The sequence below is a fragment of the Macaca mulatta genome, chromosome 3, assembly GCF_049350105.2.
Source record: "Macaca mulatta isolate MMU2019108-1 chromosome 3, T2T-MMU8v2.0, whole genome shotgun sequence".
In the NCBI taxonomy this organism is placed as follows: Eukaryota; Metazoa; Chordata; class Mammalia; order Primates; family Cercopithecidae; genus Macaca; species Macaca mulatta.
Window position 1 is genome coordinate 98,350,649 of NC_133408.1, and position 16,818 is coordinate 98,367,466.

At 41.7% G+C, this 16,818-nt stretch overlaps 2 protein-coding genes across 4 annotated transcripts in view; one reads left to right on the forward strand and one right to left on the reverse strand.

The window, feature by feature from the left end:
- Positions 1–15,586, reverse strand: part of PLEKHA8 (pleckstrin homology domain containing A8) — a 137,700-nt gene extending 122,114 nt beyond the window's left edge. The window contains exon 1 of the mRNA XM_077994682.1: positions 15,420–15,586. Within this exon, the coding sequence (XP_077850808.1) occupies positions 15,420–15,447 (28 nt within the window). The 5' untranslated portion in view covers positions 15,448–15,586. The remainder of the gene's footprint in view (positions 1–15,419) is intronic.
- Positions 14,783–16,818, forward strand: part of SCRN1 (secernin 1) — a 73,226-nt gene continuing 71,190 nt past the window's right edge. For all 3 annotated transcript variants that reach the window (XM_077996972.1, XM_028845906.2, XM_015133781.3), the window contains exon 1: positions 14,783–14,993. The gene's annotated coding sequence lies outside the window, so the exon portion shown is untranslated. The remainder of the gene's footprint in view (positions 14,994–16,818) is intronic.

A 16,818-nucleotide genomic window follows, 5' to 3' on the forward strand; every position in this document is an offset into this window, starting at 1 on the left:
TAGTGAGTGTTCAATGGTTATCTAATATTTCTTTTTTAGGGGGTGGGGTTATTTTATTTTTTTAAAGTTAATATGTAGTACATTTTTTTTTACAGTTCAATAAATTTTGGTATATTCAGAGTTGTGCAACCATCAACACAATTACTGTTAGAACATTTCATCACCTCAAAAAGACATGCCCGTGCCCATTAGCAGTTACTCCTCACCTTCCCTCACTTCCCCAGCCCTAAGCAATCACCAGTCTACTTTCTCTATGGATTTGCCTAGTCTGGACATTGTCTAGTACTTCTTTTTTTTTTTTTTTTTTTTTTTTTGAGACGGAGTCCGCTCTGTCACCCAGGCTGGAGTGCAATGGCGTGATCTCGTCTCACTGCAAGCTCCGCCTCCCTGGTTCACGCCCTTCTCCTGCCTCAGCCTCCCGAGTAGCTGGGACTACAGGCACCTGCCACCAGGCCGGCTAATTTTTTGTATTTTTAGTAGAGACGGGGTTTCACCGTGTTGGCCAGGATAGTCTTGATCTCCTGACCTCGTGATCTGCCCCTCTCGGTCTCCAAAAGTGCTGGGATTACAGGCATGAGCCACCGCGCCTGGCCTGTCTAGTACTTCTTAAAACTCAGTCCCTTCTTTGTATACAGGGTAAGGCTAAACAGATTATCTGATAAATTCATTTGATGGTAAGATAATTTCCACCTTTAATTTTTATTTTAATATGATAGGTGCTTTTTGAAATTCAAAGGTGAACAAGACACTGATTGCAGCTCTACAGGATCTAGAACCAGCAGTACAAGGGATATAATAAAAATAGTAAAAACCCAGGGCTAGGTTTATGATTAAGGGTAGAAAGTCCATGAAAAGGAAAGTGAAAAATAATCAGGAATTTAAATACTAAAATATTTTCATGTATCTAGATTATTCCCAATTCTCTTAAAGTCAGGCGATTCATCTGACATGAAATAAACTAATACTAGTTTTTCCATGGTTCATGGAAAATACAAGGATGCCTCAAACAAAATATTCTTTCTCTACAGTCAGAGAAATTTCATACATGGAATCACTGGGGATTTTTGTTTTGTTTGAAACTAACAAAACAAACTCTGTCTCCCAGGCTGGAGTGCAATAGTGCAGTTATACCTCCATTCCAACTTCTGGGCTCAAATAATCTGCAGGCACGCGCCACCACGCCGGGCTACTTTTAAAATTTTTTGTAGAGACGGGGGTCTGGCTATGTTACCCATGCTGATCTCAAATTCCTGACCTCAAAAGGTCCTCCCACCTTGCTTTCCAAAGTGCTGAAATAACAGTTGTGAGCTACCATACCTGGCCAGGAATCCTTTAATCACTCATAGCATGAACGAAGACTTCCTTTAACTGAACGCCAATCTACAGCAATTTAAGCAGACTTTGTTTAGTTCTCTGAAGAATTAGAAAATTGCAACTTTTGTTTAAAGTTTTATATTATTAATATTTTAAGTGAGCAGTGGTCTTGCAATTGCAGATACAAGAGAATCAACTTTTACAATTCTGGATAAGCCTTCAACTGTTAAAAAGTAGCTTCAGATGTCACTAGAATATTAAAAAGCCCAATTTAAAAACTGCATAAAATGAAGTGGGCCTTTTCCACACATATAAACTAGAAAAAAAAAAAAAAAAAAAAAAAAGAAAGAGTTCGGTTGAAATTCCCAAGTCTGACTCCTCTAGGCGGCTCTTGGATGATAACTAGACCAGGTCTCAGCAATTCCCCTTTAAATTATCCATATAATTGGCTAAACCCACAGATGACTCCTAGAAGTGTAGGAATGAGTGTGAAGCATACATATTTGGTTTTAAAGCTAGGTCTAAAACATTCATGAACTCTATCTTATTTAAAATGTATTAGGAGTCATTCATTAAGATGACATATTTGAATTATTGAACGTATAAACCCATCACCCAATAATAATGAATAGGACCTTACAACTTCCCTTTGCCAAAATACAATTTATGGTTCTCTAAATTATATATTTAAAGGGCTTGATGGATCATTTCATTTCTAAAAATAATTTAAAAATAGATGTTAACAACCTAAAACCTATTTGTGTTGCTTAATATGAACAGTAATTCTGTAAATTGATTTAAGGACATTCTAAAGGTCTATTACTATGGTAACCAAATTCAGAAAACTAACCTCCTAAACACAGTTGTCACAGGATTAAGGCAGGTGGCTGACTAATCTTGACTAGTGCTTTTCTTTCTCATCTTTCCGTGGCTTCTCTGTCAGCTTCGTTTGGTTCTCATAAGATTATACATAAAGCAATTATGCAGGCTTTCTTACCCATACATAAGTGCCTCATTCACACAGCACTGTCTGTGGTTCATTCCCGTGAGGTTTGCCCAGTGACAGGTCTTTTTTCCTCCTCCCATTATTATACACTGAAAGAAGTACTAAGTGGAAAATACCTCTATATGCAATGTGTTAAAGGCATTTCGCAATTACACCTACGGCACTTTAAGCTCCTCAAAATCTATGCATAGGGTTCTTTAGTCAATCAATAACACTGTTTAGAAGACAAGGCAAAATTGTCATATATAATTTTTTAATGGTTTAGGTTTGGGTAACCCTCATTTATGACTATTTAAGAAAATATTTTTAATAAAAGGAAGTTTTGAGAGAGATGGCCATCTTTTAAACTTGCTTACATTTCCTAATATGTCAGATCCGTGTATTTTTTTGTATAACCTTTGGTTACTCTGACAGCAACATATAATCAATGTCTACTTATATTACCTCTATACTTTATTTCCTTGCTTGTTTCCGACATCTTGAGAGGAGAGGCTATGATGTTCCTTTTATTTTTTATTTTTTTGAGACGGAGCCATGCTCTGTTGCCAGGCTGGAGTGCAGTGGCATGGTCTCGGCTCACTGCAAACTCCGCCTCCTGGGTTGAAGCGATTCTCCTGCCTCAGCATCCCAAGTAACTGGGATTACAGGAACATGCCACCACGCCCGGCTAATTTTTGCATTTTTAGTAGAGATGGGGTTTCACCATGTTGGCCAGGCTGGTCTTGAACTCCTGACCTCGTCATCCACCCACCTCAGCCTCCCAAAGTGCTGGGATTACAGGCGTGAGCCACCGCGCCCGGCCCCCTTTTTTATTCTTGTAGCAAGAGTGCAATTTTTGGTACATGTGTCAGATAAATGTTTCTTACTGGTATGTTGAAGAGGTTCTACAAATAGACTGTGCATTTGTATTTCCTAAATAATGGGTCTAGTTGAGTCTACACCAGGACATTTGGTTCCTTGGAGGCAATAAGATTTGTGCTCCTAGACTTTCACATCTGCCTATGAAGGAAAAACTGCTATAGGACTTGCTGTTCTATTGTGAACAACTAGAAAATGGAGCAAAATGCACGAAACAATTGTCAGACATTGGACAACAGGCAGAGCATTTGTTTCCTTTCTCTTGTGATCCTCAAGAGATGGGAAACAAATGAGACAAACAACCACCCATCTTTCTGCTTGGAGGCAAAGAGAAGGGACAGTGATATGGTTTGGCTGTGTCTCCACTCAAATCTCAACTTGAATTGTATCTCCCAGAATTCCCACCTGTTGTGGGAGGGACACAGGGGGAGGTAATTGAATCATGGGGGCCAGTCTTTCCCTTGCTATTCTCATTATAGTGAATAAGCCTCATGAGATCTGATGGGTTTATCAGAGGCTTCTGCTTTTGCTTCTTCCTCATTCTTCTCTTGCCGCCACCAGGTAAGAAGTGCCTTTCACCTCCCACCTTTCACCTCCCATCTGTGGCCTCCCCAGCCATGTGAACTGTAAGTCCAATTAAACCTCTTTTTCTTCCCAATTTCAGGCATATCTTTATCAGCAGCATGAAAATGAACTAATAAAGTAAATTGGTACCTATAGAGTGGGGCGTTGCTGAAAATATACCTGAAAATGTGGAAGTAACTTTGGAACTGGGTAACAAGCAGAGGTTGGAACAGTCTGGAGGGTTCAGAAGAAGATAGGAAAATGTGGGAAAGTTTGGAACTTCCTAGAGACTTGTTGAATGGCTTTGACAAAATGCTGATAGTGATATGAACAATAAGGTCCAGGCTGAGGTGGTCTCAGATGGAGATGAGGAACTTGTTGGGAACTGGAGCAAAGGTGACTCTTGTTATGTTTTAGCAAAGAGACTGGCAGCATTTTGCCCCTGCCCTAGAGATCTGTGGAACTTTGAACTTGAGAGAGATGATTTAGGGTATCTGGCAGAAGAAATTTCTAAGCAGCAAAGCATTCAAAATGTGACTTGGGTGCTGTTAAAAGCATTCTGTTTTAAAAGGGAAACAGCATAAAGTTCAGAAAATTTGCAGCCTGACAATGCAGTAGAAAAGAAAAATCCATTTTCTGAGGAGAAATTCAAGCCTGCTGCAGAAATTTGCATAAGTAGCAAGGAGCCTAATGTTAATCCCCCAGACCATGGGGAAAATGTCTCCTGGCCATGCCAGAGACCTTCACGGCAGCCCCTCCCATCCCAGGCCAGGAGGCCCAGGAGGAAAAAGTGATTTTGTGGGTCGGGTCCAGGGTCCCCATGTTGTGTGCAGCCTAGGAACTTGGTACCGTGTGTCCCAGCCACTGCAGCTGTGGCTGAAAGGGGCCAATGTACAGCTCAGGCTGTGGCTTCAGAGGGTGGAAGCCCTGGCTTTGGCAGCTTCCACATCGTGTTGAGCACTAGAACAAGGCCCAACACCAACACTCTTTAAAGCAACACAAAAAATAAGTTAATCACTCAACAACATAAAATTCACAAAGCCTGACATCTGAATTGTAAGACTGGCACAGAAACAGGAGATCAATCAATCATCAACAACAGACTAAAAATGGACAGAAATTATGAAGTTAGCATACATGGTCTTTAAAACAGCTATTAAAATATTATAAATATGATCAGGGATTTAAAGAAAAATACATATGAAAGGAATGTGTAATATAAAAAGAACCAAACTGGCGGCCAGGCACGGTGGCTCACGCCTGTAATCCCAGCACTTTGGGAGGCCGAGGCGGGTGGATCACGAGGTCAGGAGATCGAGACCATCCTGGCTAACACAGTGAAACCCCATCTCTACTAAAAAAAAATACAAAAAATTAGCTGGGCATGGTGGTGGGCGCCTGTAGTCCCAGCTACTCGGGAGGCTGAGACAGGATAATGGCGTGAACCCAGGAGGCAGAGCTTGCAGTGAGCCGAGATCATGCCACTGCACTGCAGCCTGGGTGACAGAGCAAGACTCCACCTCAAAAAAAAAAAAAAAAAAAAAGAACCAAACTGAGCTTCAAAAAGGAAAAATACATTACTGCTATAAAAATTTCACAGATGATAGCAGATTAGAGGCTACAGGAGAAAATATAACTAAATTTGAACAAATACCAAGCAAAATTATTCAAAATAAAGCACAGAGAGCAGAGACTAAAAGCAGAAGAGCAGACTCTCAGTGATGTATGGAACAATATGAAGTGGCCTAACATATGTGTAATCAGAGTTCCTGAATTTGTGAGGGGAAGGATACACTGGATAAAATATTTGAAGAAATAATGGCCCAAAATTTAAGGGGAATGATAAACCTACAGATCCTAGAAACTCAATAAAGCCTAGGTGGGATAAACACAGAAAAGAACATACCAAGATACATCATAATCATACTCCTCAAAGCCTGAAATAAAGAGAAAAATCTTAAAAGTAGCCATAGGAAAAAAGATATAAGCAGGGGAAGAAAAGTAATCAAATACAAACTTTTCTTCAGAAATTATGCAAGCCTTATGGCAATGTCTTATGAAAACTGAATGGTTCCTTTAAAGTGCTGAAAGAAAAATGTTCTCAACCAAAAAATTACATACTCAGCAAAAATATCTTTCAAAACTAGAAATGAATCAGTGAGGTGAGAAGACAACCCACAGAATGGGAGAAAATATTTCCAAATTATCCACCTGACAAGGGATTAATACTCAGAATATACAAGGAATTCAAATATCTCAACAGCAAAACAAATAAACAAACAAATAATCCAATTTAAAAATGAGCAAATAATCTGAATAGATATTTTTAAAAAGAAGACATACAGATGGCCAATAAGTATATGAAAATATGCTCAACATCTCTAATCATCAGGGAAATGCAAATCAAAATCACAATGAGGTATCATCTCACCCCAGTTAGAATGGCTGGTATCAAAAAGACAAAAAAATAACAAATACAGGCAGAAATGCAGAGAAAAGGGAACTCTTCTATACTGTTGATGGGAATGTAAATTAGTACAGCCATTATGGAGAAGAGTACAGGGGTTTCTCAAAAAAACTAAAAAAGAATCACCATATGATTCAGCAATCTCACTACTGGATGTATATCCAAAGGATTAAATCAGTGTCTCAAAGAGATATCTGCACCCCCAAGTTTATTGCAGCACTGTTCACAATAGCCAAGATGTAGAATCACCTTAAGTGTCCATCAACAGATTAATGGATCAAGAAAATGTGGTAGGGGTTGTGCACAGTGGTTCACACCTGTAATCCCAGCATTTTGGAAGTCTGAGGGGGGTGGATTGCTTGAGCACAGGAGTTTAAGACCAGCCTGGACAACATGGCAAACCCCATTTCTACAAAATATAGAAAACTTAGCCAGGCATGGTGGCACAGGCCTGTAGTCCCAGCTACTAGGGAGGGTGAGGTGGGAGGATCACTTGAACCTGGGAGGCCCAGGCTGCAGTGAACCATGAATGTGCCACTGTACTCCACCTGGGAAACGGAGTGAAACCCAGTCTCAAAAACAAAAAATTGTTGCTTATAGGAGGCTATCCTTTGCACTGTAGAATGTTCAACAGCATTCCTGGTCTTTATAAACTAGATGCTAGTACACACTTCCTCGGCCTCTGCCATTGTGACAACCAAAAATGTCTCCAGACATTGCCAAATGTCCCCTGGGTACAAAATTGCCCCTATTTGAGAAACACTGATTAAAACACTCCAATTAAAATTTTTTAAAAGTCATATTGAATGAAAAGCAAGATCCAATTATATTCTATCTACAAAATCCCACTATAAAGACATAGTTTAAAAGTAAAAGGATGAAAAAATGTACTATGCAACCACTAATCAGGAGGGTGACTTTGTTAGTATTAGACTAAGTAGACTTCAGGACAATAAATATTATCAGAGAGAAAAAAGAGACATTTTAAAATAATTCATAGCAATTCTAAGTATGTATATACTTCATAACACACACTCAAAATACAAGATGCAAAAACTGACAGAACTAAAAGAAATAGAAAGATCCACAAATACAGTTCAAGGCTACAGCAATCCTCTCTTAGTAACTGATAGAACAAATATGGAAAAAAAAAATCTATAAGGAATAGAAGACTTGAACAATGCTATCAACAAACTTGATCTAATTGATTTTTATAAAACAGTACCCTCAACAACAGCAGAATACACAGGTTTTTCACACACACATGGAAAATTCACCAAGATGGTCTATAGCTGGGCCATAAAACAAAAATACCCACGGGGAAAAGAAATATGAGAACTTAGAAAATATGAAAATGAAGTGAAATAAAATGAATGAAAATGAAAATACAACATGTGATATGAGGAAAATGGCTTCCTAAAAGATATCTACATCCTAATTTCTGAAATTTGTGATATTATCTTATATGGCAATAAAAAGGACTTTATGGATATGATTAAGTTAATGATCTTGAGATGGGAAGATTATCCTAGATTAGCAGCCAGTCCCTAAATGCAATCATAGGTATCCTTATGAGGGAGGCACAGGAAGATTTGATCACAGAGAGTTTTGAAAGCTATGTGAAGACAGAACAGAAAGAGAGATTAGAAGATGCTGGCCTAGAAGATTGCAGTGATGTGGCTACAAGCCAAGGAATGCTGGCAGCCACCAAATGCTAACAGAAGCAAGGAACAGATTCTCCCCTAGAGCCTCTGGATGGTGCCAGATCCTGTCAATACATTGAGTCCATCCCAGTAACACTGATTTCAGACATCTGACTTCCAGAACTGTGAGGAAATGTTTGTGTTGTTTTAAGCCACCAAGTTTGTGGTAATTTGTTACAGCAACCAGAAGAAACTGATACATAACATATCAAATTTGGAGGATGATGCTAAAGCAGTGCTTAGAGGGGAATTTATACCTTTATATACTTATATAAAGTTTATTTTTAAAGGCAAAGGTTTATTCCTACATATACTTTGAAAAGACAAAGAATCTAAGATCAATAATCTAAGTTCAAAGAAGCTAGAAAAAGAAAAGCAAATTAAACTCAAAGTAAATAAAAGAAAGTTTAAACAATAGAGAAAATCAATGAAACTGAAAATTGGTTCCTCAAAAAGATCAAAGGAATCAATAAATCTCTACTGGACTAATCCTTAAAAAGAAAAAGACACAAATTACCTGGAGAAATGCAGAGGAGGAGACACTGCTACAGATGCTATGAATAATAAAGGGATAATAAAGAAATACTATAAATTATTTTTCCAATAAATTCACCAACTCACATGTAATGGACAATTTCTTTGAAAGACATAATTTATTGAAATTGACTTGAGGACAAAGGAAAAACCTGAATAACCATATATCAATTAAGAAATTTATTCATAATTTAAGATATTTTCACAATCAAAACTGCATTCCAGGTTGATGAAGTCATTGGCAAATTCTATCAAATACTCAAGGAAGGAAAAATACCAGTCCTACAAATACTCAGAAAACAGAAGAGATGGGCACACTTACCAGCTTATATTATGAAGTCAGTATCACCTATATACCATAACCAAAAAAGAATACTACATATCAATCTATATGCCAATATCTCTCATAAAAATAGGTACAAAAATGTTTTGCAAAATATTAGCATATTCAACCTAGAAATATATAAGAAAGATAATGCAGCATAACCAAATTGAGATTTATCCCCCAAATGCAGTTAAACATTTAAAAATCGATTAATGTATTTTACCATATTTACAGGATAGAGGATAAAAAGCATTTGATCATCTTAATAGATGCAGAAAAAGCAGCTGACAAAATTCAACACTGATTCATCATTAAAAACAAACGAAAAAACAAAACTCTCAGCAAAGTAGGAAAATAAGGAAACTTCCTCAACATGATAAATGGTATCTATAAAAAAACTCTACAAATAATATCATACTTAGTGGTGAATCACTGAACTTGTTTGTTCTCACTGTTCCTCTTTAGCATTAAGTAGGTCCTAGCAAATGCGATAAGATATGGAAAAGAATTAAAAGGCAAATAGATTGAAAAGGAATAACTAAAAATGTATTTTTAGTCAACATGATTGAGTACAGAGAAAATTCTAATGAATGATGAAAAAGTTAATAGAATTCGTAAGCATATTTAGTAAAGTTGTAGGATATAAGATCCATATACAAAAACCAATTGTATTTTTATATTCTAGCAATGAACAATTGACAAATAAAATTTAAAATGATTAGTTACAATAACACCCCAAAACATGAAATAACTATTAAATAAAATATGTCCAAGACCTGTATGCTGAAAACTCTAAATATTTGCTGAGAAAACTTACAGACAACCTAAAAAAATGGAGAAATATATCATGTTCATAGATTGGAAGACTCAATATTCTTAAGATGTAAATTCTCAAATTGGTCTATAGATTGAATGTGATTCCAGTCAGCATTTTGTATAGGAATTGGCAAGCTGATTCTAAAATTTATGACCAAGTGCAGAGTACCTAGAATAGCCAAAACAGTTCTGAAAAAGAACAAAGTTGGAAGACTTAAGCTGCCTGACTTAAAGACTTAATATAAATCTACAGTAATCAAGAGAGTGTAGTACTGGTGTAAGAATAAATACATAGCCAGGCACGGTGGCTCACGCCTGTAATCCCAGCACTTTCGGAGGCCGAGGTGGGCAGATCGCCTGAGGTCAGGAGTTCGAGACCAGCCTGACCAACATGGAGAAACCCCTTCTCCACTAAAAATACAAAATTAACTAGGTGTGGTGGCACATGCCTGTAATCCCAGCTACTTGGGAGGCTGAGGCAGGAGAATCACTTGAACCCAGAGGGTGGAGGTTGCAGTGAGCCAAGATTATGCCATTGCACTGCAGCCTGGGCAACAAGAGTGAAACTCTGGCTCAAAAAAAAAAAAAAAGAATAATTATATAGACCAATAGAATGGAAGAGACAGTTGAGAAATATACCTACATTTATATGGCCAATTGACTTTTGTCAATAGCAAGGTAAATCCTGGGAGAGAACAAATGGTGCTGGAATGATTGAATAATCACATAAATAAACTTGGAATTTTACCTCTCTTTATTCAAAAATTTACTTGAAATGGACCATGGTCTTAACATAAGAGCTAAAAATCTATACATCTCTGGATGTAAACATAGAAGAAAATCTTTGCAACCTTGGAGTAGGCAAAATTTCTTAGATAGGACATAAAAAGTATTAACTATAAAAGAAAAAATATTGATAAATTGAGCATAACAAAATTAAAATCTTCTCTTCAAAAGACACCACTAATAAAATGAAATGGTGAGCCATATGCTGAAAGAATATATTTGTAATACATAAATATGATAAAGAACTTGTATCCAGATATAAGGAATTCTTAAAATGTAATAATAATACTAATTAAAAATACAAAACTTTTTAAACAGGCAAGACACTTAAACACTTTCCAAAAGAACATATATTAATGGCTAAGAAGTATAGGAAAAGTTGCTCACCATCATTAATCAGCAAAGAAATATAGGCTGGACATGGTGGTTCATGCCTGTAATCCCAGCATTTTGAGAGGCTGAGGCAGGTGGCTCATGAGGTCAAGAGATCAAGATTATCCTGGCCAACATGGTGAAACCCCATCTCTACTAAAGATACAAAAATTAGCTATGCATGGTGGTGTGTACCTATAGTCCCAGCTACTCAGGAGGCTGAGGCAGGAGAATTCCTTGAACCCAGGAGGCAGAGGTTGCAGTGAGCCAAGATTGCACCACTGCACTCCAGCCTGGAGACACAGTGAGACTGTGTCTCAAAAAAAAAAAAAAAAAAAAAAAAAAAGAAAGAAAGAAAAAAAAAGGCAATATAAATGAAAACCACCAGGAGATGCCAATACACATTTGTGAGAATGGATAAAATTTAGACGACTGACAATAGCAACTGTTGATAAGGATGTGGAGCAACTGGAACTCTCATATATTTCTGATATAATGTAAAATGGTAAAAAACCACTTTGGAATACAGTTTGGCAACTTTTTATAAATTTAACTATACACCTGACATATGACTCACCCACTTCACTCTTAAGTATTAGGTTGGTTGGTGCAAAAGTAATTGGGGTTTTTGCCATTTTAAAAACAGTAATGGCAAAAACTGCAATTACTTTTGCACCAACCTAATGTTTACCCTAGAGAAATGAAAACCTACACTTACATAAAACTTGTAGACAAATATTATTAGCAGCTTTATTCATAATTGTTCCAAACTGAAAACACTATTAGTATCTGTGGTCATCACTGATTGTACCCTCCAGACCTGTTCAGCAGACAGCCTCTAGCTATAATCTCCTTCTGCCTCAGCTGCAGAGTAACCTCTGTAGACAGCATGTCCTACTCAGGGCAGAAGAGAAAAAAGGAAATCTGTTATACTCTTATTTCTTAGCTCTTAAGTCTCTGAATATGACTATATACTCTTATTTCTTAGCTCTTAAGTCTCTGAATATGACTAGATGGAATATAAACGACTGTGTAACAGTTGCAAGTCATTTAAGACATTTTTTCTTCCTTGCAAGCTAGCTCACGGAAATCTTATAATTTACTCAAAGTTAAACCTCACATAATTGATAGAGGCCAATGATTAAAGCCCTTATTGATATTTCGTGGTGTTCCCTGCATTTGTTGGACGGTTCTATTCTCTTATCTCTATTTATGCAGCTCTAATAATAGTAGGGACTGTCTCTTGGATACAAAGCAGAGACAAAATAAATGTATTGCTGCTGGTTTTTCTTTTTTTAGACGGAGTTCTCACCCAGGCTGGAGTGCAATGGCACGATCTTGGCTGACTGAAACCTCCGACTCCCTGGTTCAAGCTATTCTCCTGCCTCAGCCTCCCGAGTAGCTGGGATTACAGGCACGCACCACCACACACAGCTAATATTTGCATTTTCAGTAGAGCTGGGGTTTCATCATGTTGGCCAGGATGGTCTTGATCTTCTGACCTTGTGATCCACCCACCTCGGTCTCCCAAAGTGCTGGGATTACAGGCGTGAGCCACCAGGTCCAGTCATCGTTACTGTTTAATAAGCGTTCATAGTGCCATATAATAAGGTTCTCCATGCAGACCCTGGGGAAAGCAGGTGTCTTTCAATCTCAATGTGTTCCTGGGCTCCTGGCCTCACAGCTCCTGTGGCTGTGTAGGGACAAACCAACAGGCTTCAAAGATTTCAGGCCAGGCAGGCAGGTTGGCAGTATCCCCTATCTGTGTATTGAGCATATGGCTGCCTCCAAGGGAGCACCGTGGGGTGCAAGTGCCATCCTTTACACCACAAATGACATATACTGGCTACAGGAAGGCATAGGATTGCATTTGCCTTTCTAGTAGTGGTGTACTCTTAAACTAGACATTTAAAACAGTGACTCTGGCTGGGCACAGTGGCTCACGTCTATAATCTTAACACTTTAGAAGGCTGAGGCAAGAGGATCATTTGAGTCCAGGAGCTTGAAACCAGCCTGGGCAACATAGTGAGACCCCATTTCTACAAAAATATTTTTAAAAGTAGCTAGGCATGGTGGCGCATGCCTGTAGTACCATCTACTCAGGAGGCTGAGGTAGGAGGATCACTTGAGCCTAGGAGGTAGAGGCTGCAGTGAGCCACTTCCCTTGAGGCTGGGTGACAGAGCAAGATCCCATCTCAAAACAAACAAAAAATAAAACAGCGACTCTCAGACTTTTTTTTAAAAAAAATTATTTTTATTTTAAGTTCTGGGGTATATGTGCAGGATGCGCATATTTGTTATATGGGTAAACATGTGTCACGGTGGTTTGCTGCACCTATCAACCCATCACTTAGGTATTAAGTCCAGCATACATTAGCTATTTTTCCTAATGCTCTCCCTACCCACACCCCCACGGACTTTCAGACTTTAATGTGCAAGAGAAACAACTAAAGAGCTTGACAAAATGCGGGTTCCCTGGCTCCAGCCCCAAAGACTCTGAATTCCATAGATTTGGGCTGGAACCCAGGAATAAGCCCGCTAGAAATTTCTAATATTAATTATTTAGACTCATTGGCTACAGTTTTCTTGGCTAAACTAAATGAACAATAAAGTACCTTTGTGCTCCAAGAGTCTATGAACCAGTACTCTATTCTGCAGTACCTACACCAGCTTCCTCAGCCCTTTCCCGCTATCCGTTCACTCATATGTCAGACTGTAAGCACAGGCTCAGCATATAAAGGGCGTGGTTTAAAAAAGTCTCCCCAGCACCCAGACTCCCTGTTCTGCTCCCTGGTGGCATCTACTATTACAGTTTCTTACGTACTCTTCCAAAGATATTCTATGCATTTACAAAAATAAGTACAGAGTATATATATATTTTTTCCCCACAAATAACACACACAACGCTCTGCACCTAGCTTATTTTTCTTTAGTTAGTATAGGTTGGAAATAGTTTTGTATTAGCACATAAAGATCATTCTCCTTTTTTAAAGGAAGCTGGATAGTAGAGGCAGGCGGATTGCCTGAGCTCAGGAGTTTGAGACCGGCCTGGGCAACATGGTGAAACCCCATCTCTACTAAAAATCATAAAAATTAGCGAGGCTGGTGGCGCGGGTCTGTAGTCTCAGCTACTTTGGGAGGCTGAGGTACGAGAATCACTTGCACCCGGGAGACGGGAGGCAGGAGGTGGAGGTTGCAGTGAGCCGAGATCTTGCCACTGCATTCCAGCCTGGGCGACAGAGCAAGACTCAAAATGTTTTGATTTTTGTTAATCTGGCTGGTGGAAGATGCTACCCCACAGGTTTGATTTGCAGTTAAGTGAGCCTGAATATCTTTTCATGTGCCAGGGTAGAATTGCATTTATTTTCCTGTGAACCATGTCTTCATATCTTTTGAGACAGTCTTTTCTTATTTACTTATAAAAGATGGAGTTGACGCTGGCATCAACACACACACAGAGACACATACACACACACACACATACACACACACACACACACACACACACACACGTCCCTGTACATAAATGAACCCAGATATGGAATCTTGGCTTTGCTACGTGCTGTGTGACCTTGGACAAGTTACTTAACCTCTCTAGGCCACAATGTCCAGGTACCTAGGACAGGGTCTGGCTTACCAACATGGTACAGGACGGCACTTTTTAAACCAGGGACTTGACTTGGACGTGCGAGTCAACAAGGTACGGGACACATTGCTCCCCTGGGAAATCTCGCTTGGGCGCCGAGGCCCGGACGTAGCAACCAAACGTCGGGAAGAGGCGCCGAAAGGATGCTGGGCCTGGCTCCTTAAAGCCCAGGTTCTCCCTTTTGAGAGCCACAACCAAGAAATAAAAATCTAGCAAAGAGGGGGCCACTTTCTGCGGCGAGATCCGCCCTCTCGGCCGCTCCTCCCGCTCCCAGGCCCCCTCCCTACTCCGCGGAGAGCAGCGCCGCGGCCCCTGCAGCCAGACGCGCGGGGTGCGGTGGGGCCCCGGGGGCCGGGGTGGGGGAGGTGGAGGGTGGGCCCCGCGGTCACGTGAGTCGGGCCAGCTGCTGCGGGGGGCGGCGGGCCCCAGCGCCTGGAGTCTGGGTAGGGGGAAGCGCCCGGCGGCCGCCTCCGCCACTGCAGCTGCAGCCCCCGATGTCGCCGCAGTAATCTGGCCCCGGCAGCACCCGCACCCTCGGCGGCCGCAGCCTCAGCACCGCAGAGCAAAGAGCGGAGCCCGGAGCCCGGATCTCGCCGCCCCAGGTGAGCCGCGTCTCGGAGCGCAGGACATTTGCAGCGCTGCTTCCCCAGCGGTTTCACCCCCACCCGCCATCGCCACCGCCACCTCCCGCGCCTCATCTCCTCCCGCTGTCCCTCCGAACCCGCGGGTAGCGTTAACCCAGGCCAATTCTCGGTGCTGGCCCGGGCGGGCTGGGAGCCTGGGCGGGTGGTCAGAGGAGAGGTGGCCTCGGCCTGAAGCCGGGGTGACTCGGCTCGGAGACTGCGGGGGTGCAGGGGAGGGATGCCCGCCCCGGGCTCCCGCACTGCAGCCGGGTTCCCCGCGCTGGTCTTCCTGGGTTTCCTTTTCCTGGCAGCCAACCTGCTGCCCGCTGGGATGTGCCCGTGCGCCCCTGGCCTCGCCACCCTGGGGTCCGGGGCGAGCCAGGCACCTTCCCCGAGGTGCCGTACCTGCTGCGCGGGCCGGCGCCGCGAACATGGCTGCCAGGAGACGCCCGTCGCCTTCGGCCCGGCTCTGCCCGCGCGTCCAGCTGGCCCGCGGCTGCTGCACGGTGTCCCGGGACAGCCCTCCCGGCTAGGCCGACGCGCACGGGCCGCAGCTGGGTTCTTCGCGGGCCGAGCGTGGGACTTGACACAACTTCCCTCGAGCCGCACCCGGGCGTTTTCTCCGCGGAGCGCCGGGCGGAGCTGCCGAGAGGTCGGCGCGTGTTCCCGGGATAGGGATTGTCCGGCTTGGTGGGCCTCTGCCTCCTCGGCTCGCTCTTGAGGCGTCGAGTATTTGGCGACCTCACTCGTGAGGGCCGAGAGGAATGTGGTCTGCAAAGCAGGAGGGGCGCCTGAACTTTAGAGAATTGAGGAGAACTCGGATTTGGGAATAAAAATGTCCATGAAAACATCGAAGGAAACTGTTATCTGCCTTGACTCAAAGCTGACCTTGTAGGGTTCTGTTAAATAACGTGGTTTTTCTGGATTTTCTGTCTGATTCTAGCTTGCAAGTGCCTTGACTTACGCTCGCGTCCTGCAGCCCGGTGGGGTGCGTGCGTGCGTGTGTGTGTGCGTGTGGTGTTCCCAGCCTAGTTAGAAGATGCATCAGTTGCAGAGGAGACCTATGCTAATTCAAAATGGCAGCATGAAAAATCAGGCCAGACGGAAGCAGCACAGACCACAGCCATCAGCCGCCCTCTGATTTAAGCCTCCGGGAGGGAATTAGTGTGAGTCAAGGCTCATCTGGGTACAGAGTAGGGCGTGATTCTTGGAGCTGGCTAGATTTTAAGGTGCTGCAGGGTCCTGGGAGATGTTAAGTGGGAAGTTTGGATAGCTGTAATTATTTTTCCTAACTTATCAAAAGCTGATACAAAACCTAGTTAAAACTCTACGGTTTTGGTCTGATTGTCTCCAGGCTCAACTAAAGTTGACTCTGTGGCTGCTGATGTCTTTTTGATGCACAACCTGGAGGTTGTTTGATACCTACAAGCTCTTAAAAGAGATGGGTGCATATTATAAACATCATCCAAGAGCAGTGCACATAACAAATACCAGGTTCTTAGAGCGTGTTTCATTGGAAGAACTGATTTAGTGACACGAGCAAGCACCCAGGCATGAGGAAATGGGAAATTCTTGAGAGGTGACTCATTTTAGAATTTTTTTTTTTTTTAAACAGCCTTTCTTTCCCTTTTCACTTCCGTGCTGCCAGCCATCTTGTCTTTTGGTAGGAGGAGATGCATGAGGAGGCAAATGCTTCAGGGATAATGGAAAAGAGGAGGATGAGCTAAGGTCAGGGGGCAGAGCTGGAGGCAGCCTGAAGGAACATGCTGTCAACCCCCTTTTTACAGCAGGAAGGCTGAGGCCA